The sequence below is a fragment of the Stigmatopora argus genome, chromosome 7, assembly GCF_051989625.1.
Source record: "Stigmatopora argus isolate UIUO_Sarg chromosome 7, RoL_Sarg_1.0, whole genome shotgun sequence".
Lineage (NCBI taxonomy): Eukaryota > Metazoa > Chordata > Actinopteri > Syngnathiformes > Syngnathidae > Stigmatopora > Stigmatopora argus.
The window spans coordinates 10,211,673-10,230,403 of NC_135393.1; the positions used below are offsets into that span (position 1 = coordinate 10,211,673).

At 40.0% G+C, this 18,731-nt stretch overlaps 1 protein-coding gene across 21 annotated transcripts in view; it reads right to left on the reverse strand.

Annotated features, from left to right (window-relative positions):
* LOC144077831 (receptor-type tyrosine-protein phosphatase delta-like) overlaps positions 1 to 18,731 on the reverse strand; it is a 177,924-nt gene that overhangs the window by 17,205 nt on the left and 141,988 nt on the right. For 9 of the 21 annotated variants that reach the window (XM_077605852.1, XM_077605850.1, XM_077605851.1 and 6 more), the window contains 21 exons: positions 17,808 to 17,819; positions 17,079 to 17,348; positions 15,993 to 16,102; positions 15,521 to 15,718; positions 15,109 to 15,234; positions 14,879 to 15,026; positions 14,656 to 14,801; positions 14,314 to 14,458; positions 12,746 to 13,048; positions 11,635 to 11,828; positions 11,513 to 11,539; positions 10,580 to 10,697; positions 9,035 to 9,622; positions 8,604 to 8,698; positions 7,788 to 8,044; positions 6,482 to 6,575; positions 5,183 to 5,407; positions 4,944 to 5,104; positions 3,259 to 3,270; positions 2,614 to 2,726; positions 804 to 901 (listed from right to left, as the gene is read on the reverse strand). In XM_077605852.1, coding sequence (XP_077461978.1) covers positions 804 to 901; positions 2,614 to 2,726; positions 3,259 to 3,270; positions 4,944 to 5,104; positions 5,183 to 5,407; positions 6,482 to 6,575; positions 7,788 to 8,044; positions 8,604 to 8,698; positions 9,035 to 9,622; positions 10,580 to 10,697; positions 11,513 to 11,539; positions 11,635 to 11,828; positions 12,746 to 13,048; positions 14,314 to 14,458; positions 14,656 to 14,801; positions 14,879 to 15,026; positions 15,109 to 15,234; positions 15,521 to 15,718; positions 15,993 to 16,102; positions 17,079 to 17,348; positions 17,808 to 17,819 — 3,440 coding nt within the window. The remainder of the gene's footprint in view (positions 1 to 803; positions 902 to 2,613; positions 2,727 to 3,258; positions 3,271 to 4,943; positions 5,105 to 5,182; positions 5,408 to 6,481; positions 6,576 to 7,787; positions 8,045 to 8,603; positions 8,699 to 9,034; positions 9,623 to 10,579; positions 10,698 to 11,512; positions 11,540 to 11,634; positions 11,829 to 12,745; positions 13,049 to 14,313; positions 14,459 to 14,655; positions 14,802 to 14,878; positions 15,027 to 15,108; positions 15,235 to 15,520; positions 15,719 to 15,992; positions 16,103 to 17,078; positions 17,349 to 17,807; positions 17,820 to 18,731) is intronic. The other 12 variants (XM_077605861.1, XM_077605860.1, XM_077605870.1 and 9 more) reach the window with 3 other exon arrangements.

An 18,731-nucleotide genomic window follows, 5' to 3' on the forward strand; every position in this document is an offset into this window, starting at 1 on the left:
AAAATAGAACAAAAAAAAAACAGATTTCCCTTAAATGTTAATCTTCTCTTGCCAAAAGTCAGATGGGATTCTATGAAAATGCCAACATCTGTCAACAGAATCGTGACCGGACGTTTGGTCGCCGGACTTTTGGTTGCCGGACGTTTGGTCGCGGATATTTGGTCGCCCGGACCCAAACAACCGGCAACCAAACATCCGGCGACCAAAAGTCCGGCGAGCAAAACAAGGTAAAACAACACGGTCTACGCATCAATAAAACCCAACAATGGCCCTGAGCATTTTCACTGAGCGGATGTGTGAGTGTATAAGAGTTTGTATGTACATGCGTTGTCCCTTTAAGAAGCTACGTCAGTCAGGGTCTTAACAAGTTCTCCAACAAAACACAACAAAAGTACGGGAAATTTTGAGCTTTTTAGCCTAATAATTAATAGGGCATTAAGTATGACTAAATAATAATTTGCAGTTTGTATTTAGGGAATTTGAGCAACAATTTTAAATGGTAATTATCAATAACCTTCCGGGCGACCAAACGTCCGGCGACCAAAAGTCCGGCGACCAAACGGCCGAATACCAACAGAATTAGCAGCAAGCAATGAATAAATGAATGAATGGGTCTTAAATCTTCAACGCTAACTCCTTACTGACTGGGCTACTGCTGCTACCATACATTCCAATGAAAAATGTGTGTCCTGAAAGGTTGTCCAGAACAAATAATTTGGAATTAAGGTGGAATATATGAGAGGTCCATCCAGTATTAGTAAAAGTTGGCATCTCAAAAGCTCTTCAAGTCAAGATATACCTACCTCATACTCTTGTGAGAACTTGAGATTGTCGTTCGCCTTGAGGCGCTCAATATTATCTGCCAGCTCCGAGATGGGAATGGGCGGGTGGCTTGCCATGCCTGCCGAGCGAGAGGATGGAAAGAAAAGAAAAAAGGTTATTTCGGAACATTAACAAGTCCACTTGTTTTTGAAAAGTAAATGTTAAGAGACTTAAGAGGGTCCTCAGAGGGTTTTTCTTTTTTAACTGTTACCACAGTCACTGCAGAGAAATCGAATGGAAGTGGTTCTTTGTTAAGTGACTATTCTCTTGCCAAAGCAGACAAAAAGAACAATGTGCGTGTTAAGAAAGTTACTGAGGCACAATAACATGTCCTTTGAGTCGGCGCGACACGGCTGGTGGAGATTAAAAAAAGGCTTCGACAAGGGCGGTGAAAAATTCAACATTGGAGAAAAAAAACACTTTAAATACAATACAGTGAAACCTCTAAACCCGAGTGCTGTTGGATAATAAAAAACAAAGTTTTTGAAAAGGAATGGAAAAAGAAAGTTTTACATAAAAATTGATTTAATTATAATTATAAACAGTTTTGATTGATGCAAGATTATTGTGGGTCGTTCTTGAAACTGCATTGTGTCATACTGATGTGTTTTTAATATTTTGGACTTTTCTTTGTTTTTATACTGTCTATATTTTTGTGAAAGCAAGTAAAGACTTCATCTAAGTGAAGACAAGATAAAATTATGCCTGTTTTTCTCCCGCTCTGTCTTCTTTTTGGTTTGGTGATGGCAGTAATAACAAAAAGGGGCGAAATGACAAACACATCACTACAGAAAAAACTACTTGCACATATTTGCATTTCACCTTGCAAGACATAACAACCACACACACAAAGTAAGTGATGTCTATCGCTCTTCATCTAAGTAAATCTGAGATTGTGATTGTCTTAATATTCATTTTTTTAGCAGCTGAACTTCAGTTTTAGTGTTACACTGCCTGTTCAATTGCTACCATTATCGAACAAACATTTTCTAGATACAAAAAATACACTATATCACATGTGTCAAAGTGGCGGCCCGGGGGCCAAATCTGGCCCACCACATCATTTTGTGTGGCCCGCGAAAGTAAATCATGAGTGCCGACTTTCTGTTTTAGGATCAAATTAAAATGTAGAGTATAGATGTATAGTACATTTCCTGATTTTTCCCCTTTTTAAATCAATAGTTGTAATTTTTAATCCAATTTTCAGTTTTTAGTTCAAAAATCATTTTGTAAAATCTAAAAATATATTTAAAAAAAGCTAAAATTAACATTGTTTTAGATCTATAAAAAACTGAATATTTAGGGCTTTTAATCCAGTTCTTTTAATCCATTTATATAAAAAAAAATCTAAATATTATATCTAAAATGGTCCGGCCCACGTGAAATCGAGTTGACGTTGACACCCTTGCACTATTGAAAAAATAGCTTAGAATCCTTTTGCAAAAAAAATGCCTTCAACCTTAGAGGTTCCACTGTGTAACAAAGGCTCATGTCAATTCAAGCAGTTTCATCCTACGTGGGATGGACGTTAGTTAGCATGAGAATCTAAAATCAACACAGACAGATCGAAATAATGAGAGAAATGAACTGGCGCGGAGGAAAATGATGACGGCAAATCTTTAGCCGGCAGTGGGAGCAGAGCAACTAACTTGACAAACGCTGATAACCTCGGTACACTGATACACAGTAGGCTGAAAAGGAAGCAACACAAGAGTCAAAGAAAACAAAAACGATACCCCCAAAAATAAAAAAAATACAGTAAAGGCAGAGTGCCTGCGCTGATGTGCGTACCAGGAGTTTGGAAGTTGATTCTGCGCAGCTCCACCGGATCAGTGGGGTGATGAGACGACATAGCTTTGCTGCAGGGGAAACTGCCTTTTCTGCCTTCAGCCTCGGCTCGTTTTCTGGAAATAACATCTGGCCACTTTAACAACTAAACCTAATTCACTTCTGAACTGTATAAAAAAGTACCAATCCTTGTAAATACTCAACTCAATATTCAAAATCTTGATGTGTGAATGCTGAAAGGCTTGACGTGTGTAAAATCCAAAACGAATCAAGTCATTGATTGTTTTTTAGTCAAGCTTAACTGCAGGGCGACAAATAACTCCTTCAAATAAGAAGTAGCAGCGTGTGCTTTGTTTGGAAATTTTAGACTTGCTGGCAAACCCAATTGTGAGATAATTGAACATTCACATATTTTTGAGCAGAAGTAAGGACTGTTATGGTAAGCCGCAATGCATCAACCCATAGTGCCTAATGTGTTTCTTTGTTAGACATTTTGCCTCGTGAAAACATCCATCAGCATTCACACACATGTTCTCCGAATCACTGCATTAAAGCAATGGCTGTATATAAGATGGCATTCATAATGATTTAACAAATCTTATTTTTGCTATGCAAAATTAACTTCATAGGGAAATGCTTAGGTGTTACCTGTCGGGTTTGCTGCATCCAGATTGGAGAAGAGGAGCACATAAAGGAATAGACAAAGGTGGACAACATTATTATCAGTTTTCCTATACAGTGGTACCTCGTCATACGACCGTTCGTCATACGGAATGCTCGTCTTACGGGGGAAATTTCGATCGAATAATTCGCCCGTGATGCGGTCAAAGTTTCGTCATGCGACCAAGCCAGGTTGCCATGGCATTTTTTTTGGCATATCTTTCGTGTATAACAATATTTACGAGCACCGGATGAGCTATTCAGACCAGGAAACGCACAACGCGCATGCGCGGTGAAAAGAGGGCTTTCTGGGTAATGAAGTATACTCGTGCTCGCAAAAGTATCCCCGGCAGCAACTCTATCATAGGCGCCGTTCGATGGGACGCGAACACAGATGCTACAAGCTAAAAGGAGCCGCTAGCCAGCGCCCCTGTAGCTCCCATGAGAAATCCGACTCGGATCGCTGCCGCCTGTGCGACGAGGAAACAGAGTCGTCTGAACACTTATGGCTCCGCTGTCCGGCCTTAATGACCGAACGCTACCATCGCGGCTTGGGCAACTCCCTGGATGAACTTATCCGTGTTCCAGTGGCAGCCCTAGCGCTGCTGAGGGTAATCCTCAGGCGCCTGAGGTGAAAAAGAAGAAGAAGAAGAAGAAGAAGATGAGCAGCGGGGCGATCGCTGATAAGACTGCTTGCTCCTCGTTGGCAAGTGGTCGTGCGTTCTCCGATTGTGAGGACATTTGTGTGCATCATTTTCGGAATATTTTGAAGGGAATAGTACGACAGCAAACAGCCCATCGATAGCGAACGTGAGGGTGGAGTGTTTGTTCTGTTTACGAGTGCGTTGTGTGGAGGGAAAAAAAAAACGAAGCCCCTCTCCCCTCGGCGAAATCCGGCCAATTTTAGTTAGATTAAACACTTTATTTCTATTAAACCACTCGTTATTTATTACTTTGTCAATATATGGCGAATTATAAGAAATAAAACATTTTTTTTCAATCCAATATCCTGTTTCTGGTGTTTTTTTCAGAGAGTTGGAACGAATTAAATTGTTTCCCATTCATTTCAATGGGAAACTTTACCTCGAGTTACGAGTAACTTGTCATACGAGCTCAGTCCCGGAACGGATTAAGCTCGTATCTCGAGGTACCACTGTACTCTACTTCCTCTTCTCTTTTGTCAGTATTTATTATTAAACAACAATTGACTACAGTCGGAATCCATCATCCTATCACTGTCTTGTAAAAGCATTTTAGATGGGGGCATGTATATTTAAAGGATCACTCTGCATGCCGGAGCTCAGCATCAAGCCGCACACTAATGGCCGTTGATCATCCTAAACTTAAGATAATCAGCATCATGGATATTTATTTTCCCATACCGCATATGCTGCAGCAATTATTCATGTGCGTTAACAAAGCTTCAATAGGGAGGCCTGATAATTATCCTTAAGAGTGATAATGTTCGATAAATGAATCTACCTTCTATTCATTTGGCAAGACAATATCTCCCTCACTGTCTGAAAAGCAGATAAAATGTTTTTTTTTCTCTTGCTTCATTAAACTTTAATTGGAACAAAGAGAAACAAACAATTTCTAGAATGTATAAGAGTAAAAACGATGTGGATTCAGATACGTTCACCTGAGTGAAGTATACACTACGGAGCTGGTACCTTTTGAAGAGAAGGATGGCAATGACAATGCACACAATGAAGATGACGGCCAACACCGGGCCAACAACCCATAAGAGGCCCTCTTCTTCATCAATGATTGGCTGTGGGTCTACATCTGATGATGTCACAGGATCGGAATACGGGCTAGTGGAGAACATGGTCTGTAGAGAGGATGCAATGTATCAATGTTGAAATCAGAAAACATTTTGAGGAACTTGGAGGGTGGGTTTGAATCGTACGTTCTCCGAAAGGTCAAGCAGGGCGAGCACAAAGAACACGTATTCCTGGCCGTTCTGCAGAGGATGATTGCGGAAGTCGCCGTAATTTTGTCCGTCACCGAGCGTGAACTCCATTGGGAGGGTTTTAAAGCTAGCGCTGACGTACGCCCTAGGATCTGACTGCCCGACTTGTCTGCGGATGCGGAGGGCTCGGCTCACACTGGTGCGGTTAATCTCTCTCAGCAGCTGAGATGGAAAGATATCACAGTTGGGGGTAACAATTAGCAAGCTTTGATGGAAAAAAATAAGATACAAAATGGAAAAAAAAACAGTAGAATTATCCTGAAAGATTAACGGGAAAAGGTTAAGAAGATAAATCATTCACACACTGACTGAATCGGTGATTTGAGATTATTTTATAAGATATCTTTTTGAAACATTTTTGGGGTGTTATTTTTCTTTTAATGATTATCTATTATATGTACCTTAAGTGTTTATTGATTAAAATGACAATTCTTTTTCTCTCAAGTCTTAAAATTCAGTGTGTGTGTAAATGATTAAGGACTCAATTACTTCCAATTTACTTTTTCACAACACTGTCAGAAGCTGCAGCCGTAAACCTCTCACAACAGACTGTAGCAAATGAATTACATATATAACTGGTAATAAATGAATTGAATTAGGTTTTTATGCATAATATACAAGTATGCATGGGATCATTGGCCTGGAGCCAAGTTGCTGCTGTAAACTAAATTTGCTAAATATAGACTCTCTCTCACCGGATTGTCAAAGTACCAATGGTCTCTTTATAGAATATTACCAAGGTAAACATACCATATTATCATCAGACAGAGGACATGAAGAGAAATCCCACTGAGCAAAATCATTCTGGTCAAACCTTTTGAATGTGTATTTTATCTGACAAACAGCATTCTCTTCTATATGGGTTTAATTTTGCAGCAATTCACAAAATTATTCAGGATAAATAATGTACTAGTTTACATGTGTGGTTAAAACCATTTTTGAGTTGATAGTGCCATCTATTTGGAGGTGAATTTCTTTTTCTTCATTTGGCTTCTTGTTTTTACTTTTTGTATCAACTGTGAATAACCTTGAACCTGCTGGCTCAAGGTTCTTGTAAAGTATAGCATGAAGCAAATTGACTGCTGGAATAAGTGTGGCTCCTTAAGAAAAAGTACCATTGAGTTAGATAGAAGACGTAAAACCCTTGAGCAAAAACGGCCCGTGAAAGTCAAAGTGTGAGCTTTTTTCATTCCCTAATGACTTGCCGTTTGGCAATAACATGAATAGAATGACTACCTCATCTAAGTTCATCTGGTCTGGGTCCTCCCATGGATTCAAAAACTTCCCTCCTCGCTGTTTCTTCAGTGGCACTACCACCACGTAATAACCCCTGAAAGAAAAGACGTGATGAGTTTAAATGCACAGACCTTGAACTAGATGCAATGTTTTCTATGGAGCCCTGAAAATCCCACAGATTCAATCATTTTATGTATTGCTTATCCTTACAAGGATACTGGAGGTGAAGGAGCCTATTCCAGCTAACTGTGGGCAGTAGTTGGGGGGAACCCTGAATTTGTTGTCAGTCAATCACAGGGCACAATGAGACATACAACCAGTCACATTCATACCTTGGGACAATTTTGAGTGTTTAACCCAGTGTTTTCCCGATGCTCAAGTGTGCCGCGGAAAATTACAAGTCATACATCGTAATAATCCAAGTGAGAAAACTAAATATTAAGAAATTAAAATCAAACTATTACGAGGTTAAAATTGAAGTATAAAATCATAGATTCTACTATAACAAGATTCAAATTGTAATATTATGAGATTAAAGTCTTTTATTTTCTTGTAATCTACAGTTAACCATTGTAGAGGTTTTCACGTGCAGGTTTTAAAAAAAAGTGTCTGAATTATGGAGCCACATTGGAGGGCAGAAGTAAAAGTGAATTTTTTATTGGTCCGAGCACCCATAGCTTCCGCCAAACTATGAGGGCAATCACTCTAGAATGATAAATGTGTCCCTAGCGCAGGACTCACTCCAGTGCTCGCACATAATAAGTTAACTGGCATTTCATCAAATGTGGTGAAAAGTTGAAATTGCAGCAGCAAGCTAAACTGCTATGCTCTCAAATAGTGGCCTCAAATTGCAGATGATGTATACTAGTGATAAAAAGAAAGCTGGAGTTGATTTCAGTTTGTGTCCACATCTTTTATCAAACTGGAACGGGTGTAACGAGAGTAAAAAATTGACATGATGAAGGAACACCACAATCACTGTGGGTGTTGTAGTGGAATGACTCATGCACAATTTACAATGGAATCCTACAGAGCACTCGGCTTCCCTGTATTTATTCAGGCTTTGAAAGAAATAACGAGCTTTGTGCTTTTGCCCTGTCTGCTATGGGAGTCCCAAGAATCGCAAGGCCGTCAACTCAAAGAGAGAAATCCCTTTTGTTTGGCTAATAAATGCAAGATGGGATGCAAGGGAGGTCGGCGGAATTAGCTCAAAGGGCCAGTAGAGACGTCAATTTCATTAGAACTTCATTGGCATATCTCTGTTGTGTTAAGTCACATTCCTATGTGAAAAATGTGCTATCCTTACTTGACTTTGGCTGTCGTCTGCACAGAAGGAAGCTGCACAGTGACCATGCCATCAGCATTGGTCTTTCCCAGGACGATGGGCTTGCTTTTCAGGATGTCTGGCGCAGTAGTGGCGGTGACGCGGTGCTGCAGGCCACCAGCGCTGTTAGCTCGGTTGGTAAGCAAGAACGAGTACAAGGTGTCTGGCTGCAACCCAGTGATCAGCTTCTGAGTCTGCTTCCCGTCCACCTCCACAGACTGACCCTTTCCGTACAGGATCTAAATAAGGAGAAGGATTGTGATTTGGAATGGGTGGAGTAGGCCAACATGCTAAAATTTGAGTTTTTTTGGGGCAGTGCAGTTTTTTTATGAAACCTTCTTCGAATGTCAATTTGTATTTTCTCTCAAGGATTTTTTAACACATTGGCTGCCAATGCTGGCAATAACCAATTTGATTTAAGACCTATCAGATAAATGCCTTTTTCATGACACTTTAGAAAATATTGAGACTATAAAGTTGTTATTAGACCAGGTGGAAATCTGTAGTGACAGGGCAATATGAAAGCCAACTCCAAAATATCATATTCATTTATATTCGCTATTGTTGCCAAGCGTCATGTTTCACCAAGAGCTAATTCAGATAATGCCTTTTCAAAAACATATTAAATGTTGAAAGTCACATTTAACATGTTAATGTATTTTGCAATATCAGATAAAATTGTCACAAAATACTAAGCCTTTTAATGTGGTTAAAAGAAAAACTAATGACAATTTAATGACTAATAGCAACCATATGTTGATTGATAAAATCGATGTGTGAATGAAACAATGCACTTACAGTAAATGGCTGGGTAGGATTCTTGTCTCGGACCTCCCAAGACAACAGAACAGAATTCTTCATGGCGGCCTTGACTCTGAAGTTGGTGGCAAAAACTAAGGTGTAAAAATGAGAGGAAAACAAACAAAATATCAAAACAACTAAAATCTTTTTTCCCTAACCCCTATTAAAGGGCATAACTGCGTAATATCCTCTAGTACCAACCATCTAGTATATTTGCTTGGACAAACCCAAGCATCTTACCTTTCTTTGGGAAAAAGATCTTTTGTCTAAGAGTACAGCGACAAGACAATGAAAAAGGACACTTAAGATGTACCTAGAAGTGCGTATGATTGTGTTTATGTTGAAAACTAGGATGAAATCATTTAGAAAGTATGTGTGGTGTCCTGAAAGATGAGGATGAGTTGTTAGGCAGTGAACATTGGTCCTACCTTGGTCTAGCCGCTGCGTCCTAAACTGGACACCGGGACTGTATGGCCCGGGCCCGACAGCCGTGAACGCGCACACCCTGACATCATACACAGTGTCGGCACTCAGACCCTCCAACAAAACACTTGACCCTGGGGTGGGCACCACAACTTCTGAGGAATTACCCCGACTGTTTATATCTTTGTAGAGCACTGAGTACTTGATAATTTTTCCATTTTGCTCAACAATCGGCACTGATTTCCATGTCACACGTAGGGAATTGGCTGACATCTCCTCTGAGATAATATCTTCTGGGTATCCATTTGGGGGGCCTTCAGCAGTGGCTACTTCTTTAACGGCCTCCTCTCCATATCCCATTTTGTTACGGGCAGATAGTCTGAACACATAATTTGCCCCCTTTTGGATGTCCACTGCTGTGTAGCGATTTTCTTTGGCGGGGAACTCCACCACCGTGAATGGAAGGACGTCGACTCGGCCAAAGGTGAGGCGGTAACCCAGTCGTGGTGTGGGAGGATTTTGGGGTGGGTACCATTGAAGCAGAGCAGTGCCAGTGTCAGTTGCGCTCACCATTAGTTTGGGTTTTTCAGGCACTACAAAAAGGAAGCAGAAGAAAAACAGCATGAGGTGAACAAAAGTGATTAAATTGCAAACATAGATTTACTCTCTTTGAATCCTTCATTTCACTTTTATTTTTAGTTAAAATGTAATGTATTTTGCATCAAAACTGTTTACATCTTTGCGTCCTCTTGCTTTATAGCATATAATTCAATTATTGAACACCAGCAGGTGCTTAGGGAAAGAACATTCAAAGTACAGTGGGACTTCTACTTACAAATGTCTCCACTTATAAAATATTCAGGTTTTGAAAAGCTTCAAAGGGAACATTTAATTCCAATATTAAAAAAAACAAATTCAAGTTGTCTTCCACCCCACCACAAAAAAACAAAAAACAAAATCAAATGTCCCCCGAAATGTAAATACACTTCTGCTATCCTGTATTTTGTTTTTAAATTGGCATGATAGAGTTGCTCTCCCCTTGTCTACCCCCCAATGCCACGTTGGCCTCCCATTGGCAGTCTCCCAACACCCTTCTTGGCTCCCATTGCCTCAGAAGGACCTGCGTCTCCACGATAATTTTTGTGTGTCTCTCTTTGACCCTATGGAGTTCTAACATGGTGTTTCGTTATTTTTCCGTGCTTAGTTACACAGAAATATTTGCCCAGCAGTTTGATTTACAGAATTTGAAAATCACAATGGTACTGAAAACACACACGACTACAGGATGGGATCCGATCTTGAGACCAAATTCGATACTGTCCAATACTCCAGAAATAGCTGTATGGTTGATTTGTAGTCTGTCTTGCTACTGCAACCAAGGAAATTTCCCAAATGCGACATGAAATAAAGTTCTAATCTAATCTAATCTAATCTACTACCTCTGTCCCAAAAACTGAGTTGGAAATGACGGTACCAATTGGGAACTATCCAGAATCATTAATATTTCTTGCACTTAGTTATTAATGAATGAATACATTTTTGCAACTTACGCGGCAGAGCAGTGCAGACATTAACAGGTTTGCTGCGGGCACCATCTCCCTTGGCAGTGTAAACTCCTACTGAGATAGAGTAGGAGGTGTCTGCCTTCAATTCTCCAAGAATTGTATCCTGCAAGACAATAAGCGGTTGTACAGTGTTGGCAACTATCCATGACCTAAGGTAAAAACATAGAAATCATTCATAATAAAAACTAAATTTTTCCTCTCTGACCTAGTAAATAGTGCTCTGGGGGAAAGAAATACCAACAATTAACAATACTAATTTTTGTTTTTACTTTAAACTGAGACCAACTTGGTTTTGACATTTAAAAAATACATTCTACTAACTTTTATTTCAAAGTATTTTCAGTACATTGCATTAAATAAAAAACTACATGTATGTATTCAGTTTTAAAATGTTGGCAAGTCTAACTCACAAACAATGGTGGGTCCTAACAAAAGCTGTTTATCTGACGAAGAAATTCTGAACTGAAAAAATAAGTGCTTATCTGCTGTCTCATATTCATCTTTTGACGTGACTAGGAATTCATTTATTGGTCCAATATGTTTTGGGATAAGTGTATATTTTGTGGTCATCTTAGCATCCATCAATCTTCAACATGGCTTCTTTTGTGGGTATGCTGGAGCCTATCCCAGCTAAGTTTGAGCAAGAGGTGGGTTACGCCCTGAACTGCTTGCCAGCCAATTGCAGATCATCTCAAAAGGCTGGAATCAATTAATCTTGATGCAGTGTAGATCACATTATTTACTAAACAATTCCCATTCTGTATTTCTACCCTTCTATTATTATTATTATTATTATTATTATTATCATTATCATTATCATTATTATTATTATTATTATTATTATTATTATTATTATTATTATTATTATATGTACTTTACTAGCCACATTTGAAGAAGAATAAATAGATATTTACTCACATATTGAATTGATTGGTCATATTCCCACTGGATATTGATCGATAAAATAAGCACAGAAAAGACAACTATTAATACAAGATGAAGGCATTATGCATTAAACTCAATATTCTGGGAAGTTATACCTGCGAATCCTCTATAAGGATGTCCTTGATAGAGGGCTGACCCTGAGGCTCGCCGTAGTTCATCCTCACGTAGTGCACTTGGTAGCCTCGGATTTGACCGTGCTGCAGCTCAGGGGCTGGTGCTCGCCATTTCACCCTAATGGCTGAGGCGTTCACTGTCTCTGCGTCCACCCCTCGAGGAGGACCACTTGGAACTATAAATGCATTTTGGGATAGAGGTCAAGGGTCACTGACGTTGGGCACTGAAGTATTCTTTTGGATTAAAAATAGATTGGTGGTGGAAAAATATACTGTAAAACTGATGTAAAAATGCAGCCACCCAAAAAGTCTAATTTTAAAATCATGTCTCTGGGGGGAAAAAAAGGTCAAAATAGTAGTAAAAAATATATATATGTGGGTGCTTCAGGAAAAACATGGAGGAAAAAGCAGTGACGGATAAGAAGCAAATGTAGAGAAAGATAAGAATGGCAGATAGAAAAGGATTTGTCGCCACGGGCAGATAAACAGTGGCAGACAGTCAAAGAGAAAATATTGTTATCAAGAAAAAAAAACATCTCTTGTGCTGCCAGGAACTACACTCTCTCCCACAACACTAAAGCTAGTGTTATTGGTGGAATGCAGTGTATCGACCATTAAGTAGGAATAGTCAAAATAAAGCTTAAAATAAAACACCATTAGGGCAAAAAGACCCAGGCTATCAGATTAAAACACATTAAAAACAGATGTCAAGGTGTTAGGAAGTTGGGAGGGCAGTCAGACGTGAGGAAAGGCCAAGGTTCAGCCAAGTTATTGTGGGTTATTTGTTATTCCAAGAAAAGGAGATCCCAAAATTGGGATTTGGGTATAAAAAGGTGCAAAAGACACTAAAAAAAGAAAACAAAAACGAGAGTGCAGACAAAAAGCAGCAAAGGGAAAAGGATTGCTGCGGATGGAGAGAAAGCAGTAGTTCGGGAAGAGAAAGGGTTTTTTTTCCCCAGATTTGGTGGTTGTGCAGGGAAAAAAGGGAAGGTGCTGAAAAAATGCTCTTTGATTCAGGTGTTTGGAGCTTTTTTTAGTCGTATTAGTATAGCAGAGGTATTGTAGCCATTGATAGCGGTGGATGGAAACATACCATCTTCCTCGGTGCGAATAATCAGCTGTAAACTCTCAGGTCCGTCGCCGGCTTCCGTCTGCGCCCGCACTGTTATTCCGTACTCAGTCCATTTTTCAAGGTTTGCCAAGAGATACGGAGAACCTTCCGTAGGAATGCCGTCAATCCTTTTGGATGTTTTGTTGCCCCCAGTAGTGGAATACTGGATGGTGTACCCCGTAATGATGCCGTTCTGAAACTCCAAAGGTGGTGGTGCCCAACTTACCAGGATGCTGGTAGAGGTGGGGCTGGTGCATGTTATGTCCTGGGGAGGTGCTGAAGGAACTGATTGGCCAGTTTGAGGAGGCAGAGTTGGAATTGTTTTGGGTAATTGTGAGTTGGTGGTGTGTGTAAGTTGTAAGTGGGGTGAGGTGGAGGAATGGGGATGGAATGGAGCAACACACAAGACAGAGAACAGAAGACAAAAAAAACATAAAATGAAAACAAAACACTGGAGAACAGAAGCTATCAAGAAAAAAAATGGTCCTCTGACTAAAAAAGCAAGATGACGGAACAAAGATACTGAATGATGAGTGTTGACTTCTGTTGGACTGACGAAAAGAGAGTGAATGACTTCGAAGAGATGCATCACAAAATAGACTGACTAGAGCTTCGAACAGACAAAGAACTTACTTGCTCTACTCAATTCTGAGCAGTTGATCCTTGGTGGACAACATATCTCCAGCTATAAAACCTCTGACTTGCATAGCCACGCTTAAACTGAACCTCTTACAGACCTCAAATTGATAGCCAACTAGAGTAAAAACTTTCACTGTCCTAAGCCAATTAGGAAAGAAAAACAGGTTTTGGAACTCACATTTGACATTTGTTGAAATATCAAAGCTGAGGTCAATGTAAGTCGGAATTCAGGTTGGCTTATTTGGAACAATGCAAATTCAAATGCCAATTATCATGATAATGTATTAAACATTTCTTCTGCCATTTTATATTCTTTTGAATTTGCTGTTTGTTCACTTTCTTTGTGTACATTTCATATATAATATCAATCAAAGGCTTGTTTGCACGTTTTAATGAATTGAATTGCCAAATTTTAATTCATTCATTCATTTTTCCTGTAACACTTATCCTCACAAAAATCGCTGGGAGTGCTAGAGCTTATCCCAGCCAACTATGGGGACTAAGTGGGGGATATCCTAAATTGGTTGTCAACCAATTGTAGGGCACAAGTAGACAGACAACCTCTCCGGCTCACACTCATGGCTAAGGACAATTTAGAGTGCAAAATTGACCTACCATGCATGTTTTGGGGAAGTGGGAGGAATCTGGAGTACCCAGAAAAACCCACGCAACACGAAACTCCACACGTGGATTGAACCCTGTTCTCAGAACTGTGAGGCCGATGCGCTAACCACTCCTCCACAAAATTTAGTTTCATGTAAAAAGTGGCTATCCATTTATTTGATCTGTGAAAATGTCTGCCCTCTACTAAATGCCTTCCAAGTGATATTTGTATATTTTGCATTGCTCAAATAAAGCCCAACTCTTATCACACATCCCAAACACACTCTACATTATGGAGCTTTACTTACGCGTCTGAGGCGTGTCAATGGAAATATCGTTGGTATATGCACCAATGCCATGCTTGCTACGAGCTGCCAATTGGAAAGTGTAGGCTGAGAAAGGCTTGAGGTTCTTCAACAGGTAGGAGCTTGTTGGCTCAAAGGTCACTTTCTTCTGAAAAGCACAGAAATGTAGTGCAACAACGTTTTGTTAAAAAAAATTACATCAATATAACAAATTCTGTTATCAGACGATGGGAAAATATCCATTGTATGGTAATGAGAGACTAACTGCACGCTCGTGATCAGCCAATTCGACAGGGACATCAGACCAACAAAGAATAAGCACACACACTCAACTTCCATCCTCACCTCCTCTGTATCATCTGCTCGTCGATAAATCAGTTCATATCCTGTGATCTGGTTGTCTGGACCACCCTGGGGTGGCGCGATCCAGGACAACAGGATACTAGTCTCAGATTTGGCTTCTCCTTTGAAGTCTGATGGCTGGGATGGGACTATACAGTTCAAGAACAGAGTAATTTTGAACCTATTTACATCTTTAGGTGTCATATTGAAAATGTCGATGTCTTACCACCAGTTTTGGCAATGATCTGCAGATCCTGGGAAAGAGGGCCATCTCCAACAGAAGTGAAAGCCAACACTCTGATGTAATATGTCTTGTTCGGGGTCAAACTCTGAATGGTAATGAAGTTGGCGCTCCGGACCATCTGCTTCTCCCACTGCATAGAACCCATACATAAGACATTGTATGAAAACAAGTAATGACACCAATTTGGTAACTGTTCAGCCACAAACAAATACCTGGTTCACTGGCAGTGTGTTGTCTGAGGTGTAGTACACCCGGTAGCCTACTACCTGACCATTTGGTTCTTCTGGCTCATCCCAGTGGATGATTGCTGTTGTGGTGCTCAGCATGCGACCTCTGACCTGAGAGCCAGAGAGCAAAAATTTAAGATTGGAACCTTTGCAACTGCTAAGGTAAAGGTTAAATAATATGTTCAAATATATCAGGAAAACACATCATCATAATCTACTATCAAACAACAGGACGCAATAAAGTAATTGGCCCAGGACATCTCAATAGAGGACATATAACATGGGTCACATTTTCGAATCCAACAATTTGTCACAACTAGGCCAAGATTTAAGGCATAATGAATCTATGATCCTGTTTATGATGGCTGACAAGTTGCATTGAAAGCATTGCCCTTACTTGTCGGGGAGGTGAGGAGGGCGCCTGCTCTGCTGTGCGAGCTTCCACCACTTCGCTGGAGGGACCCTGGCCAATGGTGTTAACAGCTGCCACGCGGAAGTCATAATGGGAATAAGGGCTTAGGCCACCCACACTATAGCGAGTGGTGGCAATGCCATCAATCTCTTTATAGGGGTCCTCGGAGCCTTTGGAGCGATGCTGGGGCAAGAGAGAGAGAGTTAATCAAGATATAAAGTAAACACAATAACACACAGATATTAAACAACACAATTTGATTTATGACACAAACTGAGGGGTGATGATCTGTAGATAAAGTGTTGATCACACAACATTGCACAAATAAATGTCAGCAGAGGGAAACTGTAAACCGTGGATTGCTATTAGTATTCTGTTTCGTTTTCATAAACAATCCCTATTGATTCAAGTTGGCTTGTGACAATAGATAGCGTGCTTTTGCGTAGCTGTCACTTACTTGTATGATATAATAAGAGACAGGTTCTGGGTTGCCAGAGTCCCAGGTGAGAGTGATACTTGTTGCAGTTCGCTCAGTCACAACGGGTGTGCCAGGAGCCTTTGGGAGAGCTGAAGGGATGACAAGGTTGTGATTTATTGGCCCTTGAAATTGAATACAAATGTGGATACAATGACTATGAGTAATGAAAAGAACCCAAAAGATGTACTAGTGAATCACTTAGCCTTCAATTTGAAGATAACTTAAATAAGTATTGCTTCTCAAGTGGTGGAATATGACATAATGTAAGTCACAGTGCACTGATACTGCAAACACACAATTTTAACAACAGTAAATTCTTGGTATCCTTGGTGGATGTGAAAATAATTGTCATTATAGTCATAAAAATAACCTGTGATATTTGTTAATTTTATCAACTTAAAACAATCATTATTATCGTTACTTTCTTTCCTCATTGGGTGGGACTGTTGAATGTACATGGCTTCCCTTAAATGTTGTGCGAAAGAATCCATCGAATATCGTGCATAATATTAGGATGGCTCAATCTTTTTTTTCAAATCCAGTAGAGCAAATTTGTCAAGCAATTGTTTTTAAATTTAACATATTGATTTGTAAACACAATTTTTTTGGCAAGATTTTGTGTGAAATATTTATATCTGGGTCCTGATGTAAGTTAAGTCAAATACTTTAGCAATGGCTTAATATAAATTTTTTGGCATATTACACAACTTTCTTGTCATGTACTAGGGACAAGGATAAGGACACGGTGAAGAGTTTTGAGACCAATTTTTATACTACTAAATGGTGAAGTTTCTCTCAACATTTTCCATTCCTCTTTTCATTCATTCATCAGTAAAATATTTTTTTACTTTTGAACACATTTCTGATGGAGGACTAACTTTTCTTGAGGCTATGACTTCTTGTATCTTCACAATAAAAATGATTTTTTTAAAGTGCAAAAGAATGAATGATTGGAATGGAAATGGATAAAAGACCTCCGAGCCACAAGGTCAAACTTTTGCCTCTGCACTCACTTCTCTCTGGGTAATCAAACCGCCCCCCCCATTGATACAAAGGCAAACTCACCCTTCACAATAATTTGCGCCACTGCTTCAATAACACCGAGGGTAGACATGGCAACACAGGTGTAATTATTAGACTGTCGCACATCCGTCAGTTCAAGGACATTACGGCCAATGGGCATGTCATCCTCTGGGGTAAGATCCTCTGCTCCAAGCATCCACTTTACATAGGGCATGGGTGAGCCCACTGCCACGCAGGTGATGTTGACGTTGCCCCCCGGCATGATCTCGCTGTCCGCTGGGGGTATAGAGAACCGAGGGGGGACACGACGTACTGGGCGACAGAGAAATGAAAGCAGAAACTATAAAAGGAGACACCATTAGATAATAACCACTGTGCTGTTAAGGTTAAGTCAAGTGGCAGCACAGTGGATCACAATGAGGACGTCTGAATGTGTTTTCCCGGTGCTTTTAATTAAAATTTGGTGGCAATCCGAAAGGACTGCAAACATTCCGACAGTTAGGTAAGTCACCATTTGGGTGCAGCTGATATGGAAATGTTTTATTCATGTTGTTAGCACCGGGAAATAAATATTTTATGCATGACAATATGAATGAGACCCACAAAAAAGAGAACAAAAAAGGCACAGCAAAATGCACGTGCACTCAGGAAAATAACAACACACAGCACATACCAGGCAGAGAACATCAACACAAATGGTATCTTGATGGAAAAAAAAGAAACACTCAATAAAAAGATTCAATAGAGTCACACTGGCTTCACAGTACCAACCTTCTCGGAGCTCTGCCGAGGGAGTAGGGATAAAGCGGGGGAGGTGAATGGAAGAGGGAAAATGGCCAATATCAGAGAAGAGACAGGGAGAGAAAATACGTTAGACACAGGAGCATGGCAACAGACAAGAGGGGAGGCTCAAAAGAAAAAGGAGGAAAAATCAGAAGCTGTAGAGGCACAGTTTGTCGGTGAAAGCCCTTCACAGCCTGTCAAATGCTCACTTGAATGCGCCACATTTTAGTCAGCCTGCAAGTACTAGACACACATCACTGACTCTGTGTGTGTGTGTGTGTGTGTGCATACACTACATTTGTATATCTGGTAGAGAATGACATGAATTTGACGTGTTGTACATTAGTTATGATTGTTTTTTTCTTATCGCTGGGGCGAGCAGCAATCTAAATATATAAATGTTGCCTGTTTTTCTTTTCTTCTTTCCCTTTTTTTGGAAGTGAGGAAATGAGCAAAAGGCCCCAGGATTAAACATGTCTTCAAGACTTAAACATTGTGTGAGAATGCGTGCTTTTAAAATGCCCGAAGAGGTGAGGAGACTGTCAGATTTTGGCTAGAAACATGAAGAGTCCTAACCAGACGATGATTTGTTTTCTCTAGGAGGTCTAAAGGCTAAGAAGGGAGGGCAGAGAGATTAATAGCCTCAGTAAAAATACTCAGCCCTCGGTTAACTCTGTGGAAAGATGACCCTTGTTTTTGGAAGCCCTCTCTTTTATTGCTTGGCAGTGAATTGGGTTAAATGATACAGTGATGTGTATCTTGTAACATAATAAAAGATCTAATTTGATTAACACACTATCTGGAAACGTCGAATACAATATACTTCAATCTACATCATTTATGAAGTATAGGCTAAATATGTTTTTCTAGTCCTGGTATGTATGTTACCTAATTTATGACCTTTTCTTCCAT